Source organism: Lissotriton helveticus, chromosome 9 (genome assembly GCF_964261635.1).
Source record: "Lissotriton helveticus chromosome 9, aLisHel1.1, whole genome shotgun sequence".
Taxonomy (NCBI): Eukaryota; Metazoa; Chordata; class Amphibia; order Caudata; family Salamandridae; genus Lissotriton; species Lissotriton helveticus.
Genome location: NC_136070.1, coordinates 307,929,929 through 307,949,297, shown reverse-complemented (window position 1 = coordinate 307,949,297; position 19,369 = coordinate 307,929,929). Strand labels below are relative to the sequence as shown.

Here is a 19,369-nt window from a genome sequence, read left to right as displayed (position 1 = left end):
GGATGTAGAAGTATAAGTCTTTGAGATCAAAGATTGGTATGTAGTTTTTAGAAGTGGAGTACATTCTGCAGACTCATCATTGTAACGCAGCTGGATGCTAGGTATATGCTGGGTGATAAGGTTCAGGTTTAGTCGTAGACTTGCAGCCTTCTTGGAGATAAAAGAGATCTGGTGATTACATTCCTTGTCCCCCATGATGTGCAAGTACTGTCTCTGTAGTGCATCTGAACATGAAGGCATTACAAAACTATCGGAGATTGAGTCCTGATTAATTGTGGGTTTCAGGGGAGGTATTGTGAGTCACCTTGAAGCCAAAACTCCTTATTCAAACAAGAACAAATTATAATGTTCCAAGCCCAAAACTAAACAGTAAAAGAATGAACAACAAGTGATCTATAGCTATCAATGTGGCAAACCTTCTGCTACAAAAGCATAAATTTAGTTTCTCAAAGACATCTGATTTCTATTCTTGGAAGATGTGCAAGAATTACAGTATTTTGCCCGTTCTGTTAATCTTGTATCTTGAGGGTGGAGATTACAATTAAAAACCTTTTAAAAACATTCCATGCCGTGCCCACTTTATTTGTGGAGAGTGTAAAGCTTTTGATTGACAACACAACTCTTTCCAGCATTTTAACACATATGCACACACACAGTTGAAGACCACTGAATGATTGTGACATTCAGTTATGAAAAGGTATACATGTGAAAACCATAGGGCTAATATGTGAGAGTCTTGGCCGACAAAGTGTCATTTTTTAAATGCTCCGGTGGCACAAACCTCTCAATCATATGTATAAGGCGATGCAAAGCTACCCTGTGTGCCTTTGTATGGCCTCAAAGATATGAAGACAAAGTAGGGCAGGTCACTGCCTTGCCTTACTCTGTGTCAAAGAGACGTGCCATGGGTGTTGCAATGTATTTTACCATGCAACATCTATGGATTTTAACGCTGCCTAAGATTCACTTACTCATGTAAACCTGGGAAGCTCCAAAACCTTATGTCTCCCCAGACCAGGTATTACAAGGAGAAATATTTTTATTTTGCCTTGATTTTTCCTCTTTCCATGTGTGCTGCAGAAAGAGGAAAAGGCCTCTCTAGATTACTTTTGTACAGGCAGGTGCGCCCTTCCTGTATAAAAACAATCCTGTCTGCAACAGAGACACCGTTGCAATATGGTGCAAGGGTGCCTATGTAGGCATTGGGTAGCAAATTGTACACAAGCGCAGAGGCAAAGGACAGGAATGCACCGAATTTCACAAATACCGTGCTTTCCTGCCCTTCCATATTGGTGTAGGGCAGCATAGCAAGAAGACTTGTGATGCTGACCTGCGCCAGTTCCTCATAAATGTGGCCCCATGACATTTAGCTCTGTATTCTTGACTTAAGTGCTTAACAATCAAGAAACTTTGGGACAGATTTATTATAGTATGTTATTGCCCTTACATCACGATACGTGTCGCATGCCAATGCACTAATAAAATCAGATTTACCAAGCAATGCAAGGTCCCCTGAGTGGCCCTGTGCTGCTTGATATATCTGGAGTAATAAATGGCAGAACAAGTTGCTGCCTTGCATTACTCTACCCTGGGAAGGCGTTCCATGGGTGGAGCGTGTATGTTCTCAGGCATCTACCCATTGATTTTGGTACATTCCCAGATTTAACAGCACTGGTAAACCTGGGAATGCATTAAAATGCTATGCCTTCCCAGGAGAGGCACAACGAGGAGAAATAGTTTGTTTTTTCCTTAATGTCCTGCAATCCACAGCACACTTGGAAAGAGGAAAAAGCATCAGAAGATTGTTTTTGTGCAGGAAGATGTTTAGTACTGTTCTAACAACTGATTACATGTATTTATTTATTCAATGTCAAAACAAATGGTGGTGAGGATGTATGTTTCAACGGTACCACACAGGGTGCCCGTCATCATCTCACACACAAGCAATTTTGCTATGGTTTATTGGTTTTTACTTGAGGCATTTGTTTAAAATAGATACTGTTTGTCAAAATGTTCATAAATTAGACAGTGGCTACAACAGAACATTTCTTATGAATATCTAAATCCAGCACTCTAAGTATAGTCATTATAGGTACAAATTATTTTGAGTACTTAATCAAGTGAAGAAATGTTGGCAGGCTCTTCAGTCCAAGCATCCTGATTAGAGATCAAGAGATTGTATAGAGGTTCAGAGGATATGTGGCTTCTCGGGTAATTCCCAGATCAAAGACACATGAACTGATGATGAGAGTGCCAGGCAAGCGAAAACTGTGTAAACCTCAGCTCAACATGACCAGACACCCATAATCAACCTCGGTCTTCTTAAGGTCCTACTGCAAGACCTACTATTTCCTGTTGTAGTTTCCCAGCTTCATTGTTTTGTTATGCCCTTGTTTTGTATATATCCTTATTTTCTATGTCATTTTATGAAGTAGACACTAGTAATAAGTTTTGTTTATGGTGAAGTGGAAGTAGATGTCTCCTGATCAAGGATTGCCATGTAGACCTCTGCTTTGAAAAGCGGGGAATATTCTTCACCTCAAGGAGATAGAAGTATGCTCATGATATCACACCTTTGCTTAGTCTGGCTACTATTTCTAGTTTTAAGAGAACAACTCTATCTTATCAATATACACAGACTGGATACACCAACACTAACTTTGTACATTGACCGTTGTCTGGACAGACGACATCCAGGTATTCAAGAATATTTATGTAGCTGAAGAGTAATGTAATTGTGATATTGTGTAATAAAAATTACTACTCATAATAAGCTTATTTGGGAAGCAGTGACAGATATTGATGATACAATGTAACAGCTGCATGATAAGTAAGTTGTCTCTTAACTTCCTGAATACTTGGAATGTGGCGAATAGTATTTTGGTTTGCAGATAACACCTCACAACTTTTGGAGATATTTATGTATACTTGAGAAACAGAAAAATTAAATTTATGGATTTATTTTGTTAAAGCCGTTCCTAGAGAAATAAAATTGTTCTTGTAGTCACATAACGTATTTTTCAATTGAAAAGAAATGGCAAATCATAACAAAAAGTGGTAGTAATTGGTCACTTTTTATCAAGATGTCAGAGCTGCAGATTTCTTCCATTTCAAGTAAATCTATGGTCTCCTTTTGTGGGTATCACAGTGAGCTAAAACTGGAAATTATCTTTCTATAAAACGTTTTCTTTAATAATAAAATATTCAATTGCGCCGTTTTGTCATTGCAGTCATAAAAAATACCATCCAGGTCTGAAAGCAACGCCAAACACAGAGATGAAGTAGTAGAAATCTATTGACATTGGGACTGTACATGTCACTAGGAAACTTACTGATTTGAATAGTCGTTTTTTCTTTGAGGTTTTGTTCCTACATGAAGGCAGTAGGTAGGAATTTAAAGTTGTATATTCTCAGCAGCCCGAATAATGAGTATTTTATTCCACTGAGCATAAACATATACATAAAATATAGAGATTGTTGTATGGGAGTGAAAGCAATATGTGCATTGCATAATAATATCAACTGAAGTTTGGACCACCTTCGAATGTCGAACCTGGAGGCGAGAGACAAATTATGGGATACACAAAAAATTCAGTACTCGTGTAATATGACTTTCAGGAAAAATCGCAATAAAAAAAAACATTCTTATGTTTGGCACTCGAGGCAGTGTTCTGTATTTCAATAAATGTGTTTGAGGAAACCAAGTAATAAAATGAGTCTTTACTGAGTATATCAAAAAGGCATAGTGTAGAATGAGATTTTCAAATTAACAATGTACATAACATGGCAAATCCCAGAAGACAGACATTGCAGATTGTAAGCCTATATTATAATGGATAAACAATGCCAAGCACAAAGCAGAAATACATTTGCACATGGCTCAATTGATAATATTTTCCAAAAATAGCAAAATGATATTCAGCACACTGCCAGTTAGATACAAACATTCGGCGCTACTATTTTTGGGACTTGGTGTTTTTGTTTGTTCACAGATTTGCTGTAAATCGCCTTCTGCCTCTAAGAATTGAACTGGCGCCATACAAATTCCGCGTGAACAAAGGCTGGTGTGTATCCTTCTGTGCTATTCCAGTGTCTGTGCTACAAGGCTGATGTTCTCGATTGGGAGAGTGTAGAATGTTGGAGCGCGCTTGTGCAAAACTCAACCAATACATCTTTTCAACTTGTGCGCGCTCCACACTCCTTACTCTCCACTCATCTGCTAACAGCTCTGCAGCATGGGACGGGGGTGGCTGTGAGATGAAGCTTCCTATATGTAGCATTTCTGTACATGGAGTATCAGCACTTGACCTAGTGACCTATGACCGTGTACTGACCTTTGGCACTGACAAAATTGAACTTCTGCTCTTTTTTCCGTTGGTCAGACTACTGTAAAGTTGAAACATGAGTAAAAACCATTGATTGTTGTTAAATGTACTTTTTCAACCAAAAGGCAAACGTGTAATGTCTCTGTGTTAAACACATGAACAAGAAAATGTCAAAAACCAAAAGGTTGAGTTGAAATCGAGAACTTCTTTGCTATCAAAGCTGTCACCCCTTCATTGCTTTCTGTAAAGTGCATTGGGTACAGTAAAGGATGCAACTAACCCTGGAGCACATTGGCTTGAGATGGATGTTTTAGCTCACAGAAAGTGCCGAAACATGTTATTGAAAAGAGAACGTTGGCGAAATTTTTTAAGGGGAGGGTAGGGCAACCAACAATTTGATAGCCTTAGTTTTAAAACAGGGGCACTGCTTTTCTATGCTGCTCATTAATGTACCTATAGAGATATGATGGACTATGCAGAGGAAGTAAGGGTTTAGAAACTTTCAGTGCATACGGTCAGCACTAACTTCAGTGTATGCAGCTACCCCCAGTTTCTCTAAACACTGCCCCTTTGTGAGAGGAGAAAAAGGGAAAAAGTATGTCTATGGTTCCAGCCAGTTTTACAATGAATAACTTCACTGAGCTCAATTTTTATTCTAGTGCACATACAATCTGATCTTGGAAATTACGTTCCTGCGCATGGGTCTATTCAGGGTATTTCCTACTCTCCAAAGATTAATTCACTGGTCACAATGTTTCCTTACACAGGAAATATGTCAGAAAGTGGAAGCATGTCAAAATCATAGCTGGATGCAGGGATATTTTAGAAATCAACACACTGTATTGTGTGAGAGAATTGAATACAATGTGTCATTTCAAGCCTACTTTGTTTATCATTTAAATCTTTTTTAGTGCTGCTCCTGACAAGTAAAGAAATTCTTCAGTCTGGCTATAAGAACCAAATGCTTACAATTAATATGTCTGCTTTGGTGAATGAGGCACAATGGGAAACAATGGGAAGTGCTTCAAAAGCTACGATTGAGAAGACACCAAACATTTGAAGATAGAAACAAGCTACATTCTGACCATTAATTCCAAAAACTAATGCCAGCTGCTGTAGCCTTAAAGAAAAGCATTGTACTTCATATATAAAATTGAGGTCAACTGGTAGAATTGGTGATCTTCTTTATGAAAAGCAGCAGGTGATTGCCTGTCAATTTCAGACGTATTGATTGTAAAATGAATTTATGTTTGTGCTGCTTTCTTTTGGAAACTATTTAAATCAAGATACCTTTAAGACGTATTGAAAATGTTCTGATATGTGTTGGCTGATTTGAAATATATTTTACTGACTCTAAAATACCACAACTTCTTTACTTCTGGAAAATTCGTTTCTAATAGAGTGCCATCACATGTTAAACCTTGGTTGACTGGTAAACAAATGTGCATGCCCACTCTATTTGTTTAATAAACTGCTGCTAATAACTAGATCTGGTGAACATTGCTTAATAAGAAGAGCAGATCACCAACTATTCCACTCTCTTTTACAGCTCATAAACATTTGTGGGTACTGCCCCAGATGAATCACAACACGGTGAGAACAGGAGTTTGCAGGGAAATAAGGATTGCAACTACCATCGAAGCTTGAATGAATAACTGGCCCATTTGAATCCCATCTGCATGGTTCCATGCATCATACAGTGATCTAAGTCCCTTGTCAGCATTCATAAATGTTAACAATACATTCTCATATGACCTGTTGTAGTCTTCCTCGTGGGATATTCAGAAGATTCAACATTCAATTGCTCCCAGTATGTAGGCACATTGTTCTCAATAGAGGCTGCCAATGTTTGTAGTACCTAGACAACTCACTTATGTGAACAGGGCATCATCACCCACAGACATGTAGCTTCCGGATAACCTGCCATTCTTGATAAAACCATTTGAAATACCTATGGCATAACGTACTGCACAAGCACAACAACTTAAAGCAAGGTGGAGCCTGCTTATCGGATTAATGTTTGCAGCGACAACCCCGTCCAAATCATTTTCTGGTGGCCGTTAATGGGATTTGATATGTGGACCGAAATCATAAAGAAGCCAGCAAATCAGTGAGTCTACTTTTCTCTTATACTTGTGAATTTTTATGAGCATCAAAACATTTTACCCAACCATTACAAATCTGGCCATTTAAGGTTAGGCAGCATAGGGCACTTACATTGATTTATTTTTATTGCATATGGAAAATAAATTATTCTTTAAGGAAATCTCTTTTAGCACCCAACCCCTCATAAAACCTGGGAATTATTCCTTTCCTTTTCACACCCTGTAAACAAATGTATACCACTGTTTAAAGCTTGCATTTAGAAGTGTTTACAGGAGAGTAAAATACCTATGAAACCTTTGTGAACCCTGCATAATACTGAATTCTTAATAGACTTGCATGACCAGCCACCTTCCGTTCCCTTTTCGTTGTGCTCCTCTTTCCTCTCCCTTTTCTTTCATGTTCGACATGTGAGACCTTTTTGAATCCCAGAATCTTTCTATTGTTGAATTTCCCACGTAGTCAAACAGAAACATCTAATTGTAGACAACATTTTTCAACTTAATGGAGTGTATGCTGACTCACGCAAATCTCATTCTGTGGGTTACAATTTCAATATTGGCAACCTAAGTCAAGAAGTTCATATCTGTATAGGAAAAGTACTTTGAGTGTGGTTTCATGGCTGTTTGGGAATGAATCGTGCCATACCATGAGTGAAAACCTCTTTATGTCTGCTGCTTTCACTGGTATATATACTAACCTAAAGAAATATTGCATCCACAAAAAGGCAAAATTAATACTTATATCATCTCTTCCGAGTGCTATAAAATTAAATTACAAATCAGAATAAAATAGTAATAGTGTATCTCTACAATGCTTCTTAATAGATTCTATTTTTTTCTTGGTAAATCCAGGTGATATTTCTGTCATGTTTGTATAAACTGGTTTCATTTTTGTGAATTTTGCGTGACCTTTTTGAGGCAAAATACCCAAAATTATGCCATTACCTCACATGACCTTAAAAAATTGCCCTGGAGCAATGTGAATTTCCAGAATGCAAGATGGCTGTTGTTCGTGACACTAGTATTTTTTGCACTTTTTTGTGCTAAATGACTTACATTTCACCTAATTTCATGATTTTTTGCAGAATTTCAAGCAAATACCACAAAGCAAATTACTTGGGTTTTCCATGCCTCTGCTTGTTATAAATAAATCGTAATTTCTTCCCCCTTGCACTCTGGCTTCATTTTGAGTCAGAGATGCAGTATCACTAATTATGTCTATTGATATTATTCAGTTTGAATTTGTAGTTTGCACAAGATAGGCAATTATAATGCACTTGAATATTGTGCATTCTACTCAGTGGCGGCTGGCAAAGGTAAAAGCGATGAGGAAGTGGGGTGGGGTGATGGGGGGCGGGGGCAGGGTGGGGTTGGTGTTGGGGAAGTCGATGAACGACAAGATAAGTAATATTAAATAAAAAATAAATAAAAAGCACTTACCTTGTGCTCGCCGCATCGCCAATTCGGTGATGCGGTGAGGGCAAGGTAAGTGTTTTTAAAAAAAAATATTTAATGTTATTTATCCTGCTGTCTGTTGACTTCCCCGACCCAGCCCGGACCCCACCCATGACCACCGCTCTTACCTGTGCCAACCTCTACTGCTTGTATTTCAGCAAACCCTCTTAAGAACTGATCATACGTGCGGCTTAAATTCTTCATGTTATTGTGAAAGAGTCAAATACACCGTGGTTTAATTTCAATGTCTTAAATATAAATTCAAGGGGCAAGATTAACTAATGTTTCATGCAACACAGCAACCAATTTTTTGTGCTGCATTGCACAAAGTGGAAAACACAGCACATCGGCTACAATTGTTACGCTGCTAGTGCCATCCCCTTTGCTGGCACACAAACAGGCTGCCTTGTGTGTTGTACAGCTTTGCACCATCATGGTGCAGATGTGAGAGTGTGCTGTCTAGCAAAGGATTTGTAGTGGCAGAAGTGGCCCGTGCATGTAAGAGCGGTGGGTCAAGGTGGGGGGGATTAGACAGATGATGACGAGGGACAATTAAATAAATAATTAATTTTCTCTCAGCGCCATCTGTCATCTCACCCCACCACTCTTACCTACACAGACCGCTCCTGTGTAGTGGTAGAATACCCTGACAGTATAAATGACTAAGCCAAGATCAACTCAGAAGAATCCTATGCCCTGGATGTTTGCTGTGCCTGCAATTCACTGTATGAGTTTATCTGATAAATAAACACATTTGCTTTGTTAATTCTTGCTTTATGGAGGTGTTAATTTGTTATTCAAAGCCTAGTCTGGTCACCTTAGCAGTTCGACTTTACGTCAAAACCTAAGCATGCTTGCCCTGAACCTCCACGCCCGTTTGATAAAGATGGTGAAAATGTATTTTTCCATTGACAAAAAATTTACCTTTCAACAGCAAAGCGCATTTTACGCTGGACAGTAAATCACGTTGTTATTTTTGTGTCACTTTGTCCCACTTTGAGTGAGTGCAAGTCCTTACTATATCTGGGCCAAGTTATTTTTCTAAACCTATTCTGTCTTGGATGCATGATCCAGATTTGCCAACAGTCACTGTTGGTCCTGGTTATGAGAGGACATTGCTTGTAGCATTCCCCTCCATACCTGTTGTGCCATTCATTTATTTGACTACATTTCAATGAAATATATATTATGGTGGATATGAAAGAAGCTGCACGGTCAGATGAATTCTCATGTAAAAAAAAGAAATGCATGTGTCTCTGGCCAACTTGGGGAGCAGAGGTGTAACACAGGAAAGAGTAATATCTATTCAAGAAATGTGATGGATATGAGGCAAGATGGGTCTGTGGGTGCACGAATCATAGTTAATAATTAATTAATTTTAGGAAGTAATTCAAAAACACCCACAGAGCCTAAACGAAGGAGAGGAGAGGAGAGGAGAGGAGAGGAGAGGAGGGGAGCAGAGGGGAGGGGGGAGGGAGAGAGGGAAAGGGAGGGGGAGGAGAGGAGAGGAGAGGAGAGGAGGGGAGCAGAGGGGAGGGGGGAGGGAGAGAGGGAAAGGGAGGGGGAGGAGAGGAGAGGAGAGGAGAGGAGAGGAGAGGAACAGAGCGTAAAGGGAGAGGAGAGGAGAGGAGAGGAGAGAAGAGGAGAGGAACAGAGCGTAAAGCGAGAGGAGAGGAGAGGGGAGGGGAGGGGAGGGGAGGAGAGGAAAGGAGAGGAAGGGAGGGGAGGGGAGAGGGGAGGGGAGGGGAGGGGGAGGAGAGGAGAGGAGAGGAGAGGAGAGGAGAGGGGAGGTGAGGGGAGGGGGAGGAGAGGAGAGGAGAGGAGAGGAGAGGAGAGGAGAGGAGAGGAGAGGAGAGGAGAGGAGAGGAGAGGAGAGAGAGGAGAGGAGAGGAGAGGAGAGGAGAGGAGAGGAGAGGAGAGGAGAGGAGAGGAGAGGAGAGGAGAGGGGAGGGGAGGGGAGGGGAGGGGAGGGGAGGGGAGAGTTAGTCAATGTCTGGACACAAATAAATCCACTCCAGTAAAAGGGAAACCTATGAGATTCAAAAATGTTCTATTTAAGATGTGTTTTTTCCCGAAGTAGCCACAACATTATCTGAAAATTTTAGTTTGCCTTTTCCTATAAAGGGTGAAAAAAGATCAAGGAATAAGGGGCAGCTTTGACAGCAAAGTGATTAAACATGAATATAAGAGGAAAGACTCATTCCTCATCCTTTGCCATGACTTCGGGTGCTTAGTCTACAACCCTGTACAGTACTTCGCATTTTCTTTTGAAAGAGTTAAAAAGCAAAGAGTTACAAAACTGTTTGCAATTGACTGGAAATAGAAAAGATAGCACTTTTTTTTATCTTAAATCCCATTACATAGTACACCGTATAAATTACAGAGAATTGAGATGCACAAATGCACCTGCAAACATTTATCAAATGTAAATTTCCAAAGGTTCATACTGTCCTGGTTCCTTCACTTTCATACACTATCACGTATGACAGTGTTCCAAGTCTGGGACACTGCTGTTATTGCAGTATCGCAAGTTATTGGGGATGTGGCAGTCCGTGTAGCCGATGCCCCCATTTGGGGCGTAAATGGGCTGCAGTCTAAAATCTCCTTTAAGGAGCTGATCGTTATTTAAGGAGACAATCTGAAAACTGGTTTCTGTCATCTCCAGGATGGAGTTGTCCTTCTTGGTGCCCGCTTCACAGTAGTCGTCTTTCCGGCGTCCCCTGTTGTATTTCCACTTTTGAGAGCTGGAACGCCCCTTTTTGTGCATGTGCCAGCAGAAGATGCTAAGCAGGACCACTAAAACGAAGATAACTGCTCCTCCAATCAACCCAGCCAGCATGAATGGGGAGCCCATGCTCTGTGGTGTTGTCTGCTCATGACTGGAGGCACTGTTGCTGCCATTGTTCAAAAGAGAGGCCTTTGTTGTTGCTTCTGAGCAGACAGTGTCTTCTCCAGCTTTCTGATCATTGAAAGAATCCCAGGGGGCCAAACAAATTCTGTATGTGGATTTAGGCTCTAAGTTCACCAGGCTTAAGTGTTCCTTTTCACCACTCACTATCCGTTCTTGTACAATTCCCCCAACCAAACTATGGCCCATTTTAACCCAGGTGAGTTTGTAGGATACCACTGGAAAAAAAGAAAACCAGCTCACCTGGATGCAAGTGTCATTCACAAAATGGATGGAGAGAAGAATTCGTCCAGTAATGGGAGGGGTCACTTTTCTGATTACCTCCTTGTCAGGCACAGTAGGAGGAATAATCTCTGTGGGAGTTGGAAGTGTGTACTTTATACTAGGTGTAGTAACTGGCAATGTAGGGGGTGGTGTGGTGGGAAGAGTTGTCAAAGGTGCAGAGGTGATGGGGGGCAAAGCAGGTGTGGTAGTGGGACATGATAATAAATTCACATTAAGTTCCCTTACAGCCATCCCCCGGACCTGTTCTGGACCCTGACACATAAACGCCCGCACATTTATGGCTGCAGGGAGGGATTTGAGCCATTCGGTCACCCATTTAATACTGCAGTCACAATACCAAGGGTTATTTCGGGCAGTAAGCTGCTTCAAGTTAGTGAGGCTGTTAAAGACCCCTGGTGTCAGCATGCGCAGTTGGTTGTTGGAGATATCTAGTCGCTCCAGCTTGTGAAGATTCCGAAAGGCCGCTACTGGGATGTGGTTGATCTGGTTGTCCTGCAGGTTGAGCTTCACCAAATGTGTACCTTGAAGGTCGGCGGGTGGAGTGGTAAGTGAATTTCTGACCATTGAGAATTCCTTCAGCTTGGGCAGGTAGCTGAAAGTGCCATCGGCTATCCCTTTGTTGGTAAGGAGATTACCATCCAGAATCAGACGTTCCAGGCTGGTGAGATTTTGAAAAGCCTGGTCCGATATCATAGCAATGCGATTTTCATCAACTCTGAGCTCTTGCAGAACGTACGGAAGACCTACTGGCACACTGCTCAAGTGATTCTTTGACAAAAACAACAACTTGAGGCTTACAGCTTCCCGGAAGGCCCCATCTTCTACCCCCACAGTTGAGATAGAGTTATCATCCAGATGTAGCTCCTCCAGCTTCAAAAGCTGAGCTAGCGCAACTCTTGAGATCGTCATGATATTATTTTCTTGGAGATGAAGCACCCTGACATTCATGGGAAGGTTCATTGGGAATTCATCCAGTTGGTTGCCATACAGGTAGACCGTAGTCACTGATTGGACATTGTGCAGCTCTGCAGGGAAGCCAGCATTATTAATTTGGTTGTTGTGAAGGTAGAGCACATTTACCCCTTCTGGGATCCCAAGAGGCACTGAGGTCAAACTTCGCTCATTGCAATAAACAAAGTTTCGGTCACAGCGGCAAACACTTGGACAGGCCGTCATGCGCGAGATCTGCATGGAGAACACCAGCAAAGAAATAATCGTCAACTTTAGGAAAGAGACCCAGTCCCTGGGCCACATTGTTCTTTGTGGGCCCATTTCAGACATTCAAAACCACTAAAAATCTGAAAGGAAATCAGGAATAAAAGTGTCACCAAAACCAAACCATTTTAATAAGTTTTCACCATGGCTGTGGCTAGAGCTCTTGTTGAGAGTAATATTTGCCACAAAAGTAGGAAATTAATCCGATTATGACAATCTGTCCCGTGTCCTTGAATGCGAAGCCATGGACCCATTAGCCAAGTTTCAACATGTTACTGCTTCCATCCAATGGAACTGCAAGGCCGATTAATAGGTTAGCACGCTTAGCTGGTAGAACAAAAAATGCACAGTTTCTGCAAAGTTCCCTCTTCGGTGTCGCACACAACTTCTTTGTGTTGGCAAGCCTTCCGTCTTCTTGGTGTCGGGCTGCAAAAATCTGTTTTCAGATAGGGAGAGACAAAGAGAGAGAAACAACGTTATTTTAGATCAGAATCTGCTCTCACTTCACAGTGCAACTTTTTCACTCAATGTACCAGTGAGAACAAGAACATCAAAGTAGTCCATGCAATTAAAATCCATATAATTTGTCATTTCTATAAAAATAATGTCCACCTTGAAAGTGAGAAGCCCACGGTAAAGACACTTAGATCCGAAAGGCTATAAAGGCCAGAAATAAAATAATCAATTGCTTATGTAATTAAACTTAAATGTTAAAAACTCTACACAAATAAACAGCAAGTATCGATTTGTTAAATCATAGCGGTGGCCCACTTTCTCTATCTTGACAACTGACAATCTTTCATGAATGATTCATGGTTGTTCATTTCTGGCAATTAAATTATATTATCGAAATGTGCATTGTTACAGCAGCAATCCCAATTTTCATAAGTAAATTAGAGAAGTCCTGCTCTATTTGTGTTCATCTTCATCAAGCACTTTCAGTTTCAAAGCCTCCATATGTGTCTATTTCTTGACATTGTGATTTGAAATTCAAAACACCAATGATAAAAGCCCACTGTAAATACATCAATGGTATACTGAACACATGGGAAGATTAAAGTGATAAAATGCAAAAAACGTATGTTATGGCTCAATAATGGAAGAGCCGTTCTGGGAAATAGTATGTAGCATTCATTTCGAATGAGAAAAAAAGTGCTTTCATTTCCTGACTTTTTAATCACATAACTAAAAAAATCTACGGAATTGAGAGTGCCTATTCAAAGCCTTAATTCATTGCTGCTCATCAGAGAGAGAGAGAGAGAGAGAGAGAGAGAGAGAGAGAGAGAGCGCGAGAGAGAGCGAGCGCACCATCATATTCGGTTGGATATTCATCATTAGCAGCACGTGTGTTTTGCTGCGTGGCGCGTGCTCGTTTTAGGCTGCTTAATTTCCACGAGATAGCACGTTCCTCATTACGGTGCACGTTCCTCATTATGAAGCAAGGTTGTCACTGCGAGGCACGTTTGTCAGTAGAAAGCACATCCGTCATTTCAAGCATGGTGCAGCCTGTTCGACTTTAGGAAGCAGGTTAGTGAGTTGAAGCATGTTCGACATTAGCAAGCAAGCATGTTGGTCACTTTAGAGCGTTCGGCTTTAAGGAGCACTTTCGTCATAGGAAGCATTTTGGTCATTGGAAGCACGTTTGTCATTTGGAAGCACGTTAGTCATTAGGGGGATAGCATTCGTCACGGGAAGCATGTTGGTTATTTGAAGTGCGTTGGGATTAGGAAGCACAGTCGTCACGGAAGCATGTTGGAGAGTGGAAAGCGCGCTCGTTAGTGGGAAGCACATTGGTCATTAGAAAAGAGTGCGGAGTGACTTCTTTTGTCAGAGGGAAGCATGAATGTCATTGCTTTATCATTCGGACGCACATGCTAATTGGGAGCATGTTTCTCCCTAGGAGACGCATTTTTCACTCTAAGCGCAATCGTTATAATGACCAGTGGTCTACTTTAGGGAGCAGATGTATCATGTGCAGTGCTTTACCTGGACAGGTAGTGCCAGGTACTGAGCACCTGCACCCAGGGCTTTAAGCGGGCCGGATCTTGCTGGTGCTCAGCACCTGCAGTTCTATAAAGCAGGTGCGGAAAGGGGTCTCTTTCGGGCTCTCCATGTTTGCCCTTACCCTCTAGATGAAAACAAAAACTTAACTCTGCAGCAATACCACCCTTTACTGCCTGTGAGATAACCATAGTTCTTTTATAGTCTCATCATTTCAGAACGGAAGTATTTTCAATATTATATGCAACGAAGCCAGAGTTGTTGCTTATGTATCTTATGCAACTAACAGCCATTGACAAAGCCAAAAGCCCTAGCTTGTTGTAGGTAATCTTACTTTTTGTATTATATATCTGGATTCAATCACAGAAGCAACAAAATGCCATTCAGGGGGCACACTATGCTAAGCACAGATTTTTAGCTTACGTTTTTTAAACACCACCCCTAACTGCATCGGCCAGGCCCCTTTGAGAGACCTCCCAGTTTTTTCATCCCACTTAAAGCCCTGCCTGCACCATAGCTTCAAAGGTAGACTACTGTCCCTTCCCTGTCCTACACTTAAAGGGAAAGTACTGCACTTCTCAGTAGGAAGCAGGTATTCTGATGGGAGTACCTGGACTGCTATTTTTCTGCTTCAAGAACCACAGATATGTCATTAGGAAGTACGTGTACCCCCAGAGACGCACCAATGTAATTAAATGAGCATATTCAACATTATTGATTAAGAGAGGCATTATTCATTGACTTGTATGTTCACCGTTAGAAAGCACATGTGTCATTAGTGAGCACCTTTCTGAGGAAAGTGTCATTAGGAAGCAAGTTCATTAGCTGCGTACATGCTCTTATCTCTTACACACGTTCCTGATTGTGAAATACGTTAGTTGTTAGGAAACTCCGTTGTCCTTGGGAAGCAGGTTAGCCTTTAGGAAGCAGTATGGCCATCGTCCATTCTTTAAATGCTCGTTTGTCTGTAGAATGCATGTTCTTCTTTAGGAAGCAGGTTTATCCTTAGGATGCAGGTCTGTTTTCAGGAAGCAGTAGCATCATCTTTCATTCTTTGAATGCTTGTTCGTCAATGGGATGTCTGTTTTTTCTTAGGAAGCAGGTTTGTCTTTAGGTAGCAAGAGGACCATCACTCAATCTTTAAAAGCGTGTTCGTCAATAGGATGTCTGTTCTTTCTTAGGAAGCAGGTTTGTCTTTAGGTAGCAAGAGGACCATCACTCAATCTTTAAAAGCTTGTCCGTCAGTAGTATGTCTGTTCTTCTTTTGGAAGCAGGTTTGTCTTTAGGAAGCAGTATGGCCATCATCCATTCTTTGAATGCTCGTTCGTCAGTAGTATGTCTGTTCTCCTTTTGGAAGCAGGTTTGTCCTTAGGAAGCAGGTTTGTCTGTAGGAAGCAGTAGGACCATCATTCATTCTTCGAATGCTTGTTCGTCAATAGGTTATCTGCTCTTCCTTAGGAAACAGGCTAGTCTTTAGGAAGCAGTAGCACCATTATTAAATCTTTCAATGCTTGTTCGTCAATAGGATGTTTGCTCTTCCTTTGGAAACAGGTTTGTCTTTAGGAAGCAAGAGGACCATCACTCAATCTTTAAAAGTTTGTTCGTTAATAGGATGTCTGCTTTTTCTTAGGAAGCAGGTTTGTCTGTAGGAAGCAGTAGGACCAGCCTACATTCTTTGAATGTTTGTTCCTCAATAGGATGTCTGTTCTTCTTTAGGAAACAAACTTGCCACTCCTAAGCCTGTTGATCACTAATATTCAATTTCATGTTTATCCTTATCAACGCACCTCACTATTGAGTTGGATAGTACCTGCCAGAGGTTTGTAAATACCAATATCCTGGTTTATGCATGGGCGAGCACCGCTGTTTGCAGGTGTCCAACACTGGGCAACTCCTTGCTCACATCAACAGATTTATTCATACTTCTACTTCTGCCAGAATTGTATGTGCAAGTGAATCCCGCCACTTGCATTTCTATGAATGCTGTTATTTGCTCACACTGGTTGGGATTTACAATTAAGCATAAACATTCATTGTAATGACCTCTTTTACTGAAATACCAAGCATAGGCATGGTAGAAATGGCTCCTCCTTGACAAATTCCAGAGGCGAATCAAAACATTTGTATTGATTTGCCTATAAATTCAAAAATATTGCTAGGGCTGACTCCTTTCGTCTTTTCAATTACTAAAACTCGATTATCATTGATTAGGTGTTAATATCTATATTTAAACTGCAGTACACAACAATCTTACTGTTTGGTTACACGTCCAATAAATCATGTTAATAAAATCATAAAGCCTATTGCTCAAGCCCTCAGAGACAAAGCAATTCACTTTTTGTATGCTAAAAACAGCACGGAGATTATTATTGGTTGTGTTCTTGGCATTAAAACTAGCTCAGTAAAGTTGTGTTTTGTACAGCAATATGGCACACGCTGAAAAAAGCTATAGGCCTTTCAAATGGTGCAAATAGGGCTTGCAGCAAAAGCAACGATGGGAGGGGTGGTCCGTTCTAGTGCGACTGATCCCTTGGATAGAGAGTCAGCAGTACATTTAAAAAAATCTCAGTCATAACATTTAAATCATTAATCCATTTTGAATTTGTCTAAGCTCAAAATGTCAGCATTCAACTGACATGAAAATAAAACACTGCTCTCAATTTTCTAAATTCCATGAATGAGAAGAAGTAGCTTACTTTTTTGCATTCTGGCAATTGTGGTCTTTACATTTTGTTTTTATTAAAGTAGAACTAGAAATGCAAAGGAACTATTTGGAATGATTGGAAAACTCATGTATGGGCTAAGCAAACACAAGAATTCTGTGCAAATACACAGAAGTAAGACCTCTTGAGAACTGGCTTGACCTTTTGTGAACAATTCTTTAAAATGTAAAGTGGATTTTGCCTTTGCACGGAGGAGTATACCTCTCTCACCACATGCTACTGGCTGTTTATTGTGTCATTCCATTTCCAGTGGAGAGCTTGCATTGGAATGCATTAGGAATTATTTTCGATTCTGAAACTAATTTGAGTAATCACGCATTACACTATTTCTCGTACATGCACTGTATACAGAAGGAAATCATGTTTGCTGCTTTCACACTGCAGCATGCTTTTTAATATTTAACCAGGGCTCAAAATACAAGCAGGATCTGCTGTGTTTGCCAATGCTTGTCTTTCAGGTGACTAGCAGCAGTAGTTTCGATCTCAATGGGGCTCATTTTATAAACCTCGGACGTATGGAAGCTTGAATCAGCCTTCAGTAATTTGAACCTGCATTCCGAGCCAACCTTGATGAATTTGAAAGTGCTTTCTACGGTGTGCACACACACATATCTGTGGCTGGCACTTTCACCCAGAGCACCACCCACAGGCTTGCTATTGTTGAGCACTGCTTGATTAATCACAAACTGCACCTCCGATCTTTAATCATTCTTTGCTGTTGGGGTGCACAGAATCACTAAAAAGGAGGCTTCAAGTTGCTATTTTCAAGAATAGCCTGACATTAAGTGGCATTGGTATCTTACCAAGGAGCGGAATATGGTGGTACCCTCACTGTCTCCATTCCTTTTATTGATGTCCACCTTGAATGTCCTAAATCTGTTAAACCCTGGATTTACCCAGCTCCCTTGTCAATTAATTTACTTACCTACCTACATTCCGGATACTACAAGGATGGTGTTACATTCCTATTGCGCCAGGATACTCGTGTGGATGCATTTAAGTTTCAAATCTTTTTTAATTTTAGCATAACTGCAATACTGGTAATTAAGCGTTATGTTCAAATTCTGGTGGCTAAAGTGGATACATTTACAGGAATTGTAATAGTTAATCTTTATAATAATACACCCCGCGAGGATCTACCTGGTTTGCTGAGTGTTATAAATTTGCACATCAACGGGTTACAATCATCCAGTTCAAAGGATTTGTTTATTATCTGAGGGGGGAATTTAGCATCCCGCTTTGCCATTAGGAGGATAACAGGGTTTGCAGCCAGGAGCAACACCGCGATTCAATCATGCCCCATTTTATCCATTCCTCCCAGGGAGACATGCTTAATGAAATTCTGTCTACAGAAGACTTGGGCTTTGCTAATAATCTCTGTAGCCCAGCGATCCCTTTTAACCCAACCTTTAATGGCTGAGGGTTGTTCTCTCTAATAGATTTTTTTTAATATTTGCTAGACACGCATCCAGACTATTAGAGTTTCATACCCATGACATCTCCCTCAGTGACCATTTTCCACAGAGTATAAATGTTAAGTTTAACTTTAAGGTGGTCAGTAGGCCCGCAATTACCACTCCTCTTGTGACAGGCATTACCCTGGCTAGACAAAATGGTTATTCCCTGAGTTGGAAGAAGCTTGATCCTGACGTGTTTATGACCAAGGTTATCATTAATTGCAGGAACGCTATTAATATGTGCCTATGTAGTGGTAACCCTCTAGAGGAAATTGTGGAGGGATACTCTAAAATTGCTGAGTTCGGGAATAATGCTCTTCACATAAACTCAAAACGTACAGTCCTACAAAAGAGTGGTTGATTCGACTCTCGCTGTACGAAAGCCCATTCCACTCTTAAACTAGCCCTTCATAGAACTGTTCAAATTTAACATGAGATAAAAGAGGCTGGAAGAAAATACCATCTTGCACAGGCGTCAAGGAAAAAACTTTTAAAGGAGGAAGCTTGGATCGCCTTGCGTGAAGCTTCCGAACAGAGAGATTCATCAGCTTTCTGGAATGCGGTCAATGCTCCCTTTTAGTTGATTCAGAAAGGGCAACCAAAGAAAATGCGATAATGAAGGGAGAATGGATTGAGCATTTTTCTAAATGATATAATAATAATAGTTCCCATCTTGATTTATTAACTCACGACCTGGTAGGCGATAGGATAGAATCACAGAGTACAAGTATTGTTCTGCACCCCCAATTTGAATTGTGTGAAATCATGGAGACCATAACACTGAGTAAGGGGGGAAGGCACCAGGGCCTGACGGAATACCCGTGGAACTTTTTAAGTATAATTCTAAGTTTTGAGGACCCATTTTAATGCAGGTAATCAATGCATGTAGTTCCCT

General features: G+C 40.8%; 1 protein-coding gene across 1 annotated transcript in view; it reads right to left on the bottom strand.

The window, feature by feature from the left end:
• Nucleotides 1–9,918: 9,918 nt before the first annotated feature.
• FLRT2 (fibronectin leucine rich transmembrane protein 2) overlaps nt 9,919–19,369 on the bottom strand; it is a 151,269-nt gene continuing 141,818 nt past the window's right edge. Inside the window, exon 2 of the mRNA XM_078660005.1 lies at nt 9,919–12,729. Within this exon, the coding sequence (XP_078516131.1) occupies nt 10,362–12,359 (1,998 nt within the window). The 5' untranslated portion in view covers nt 12,360–12,729 and the 3' untranslated portion in view covers nt 9,919–10,361. The remainder of the gene's footprint in view (nt 12,730–19,369) is intronic.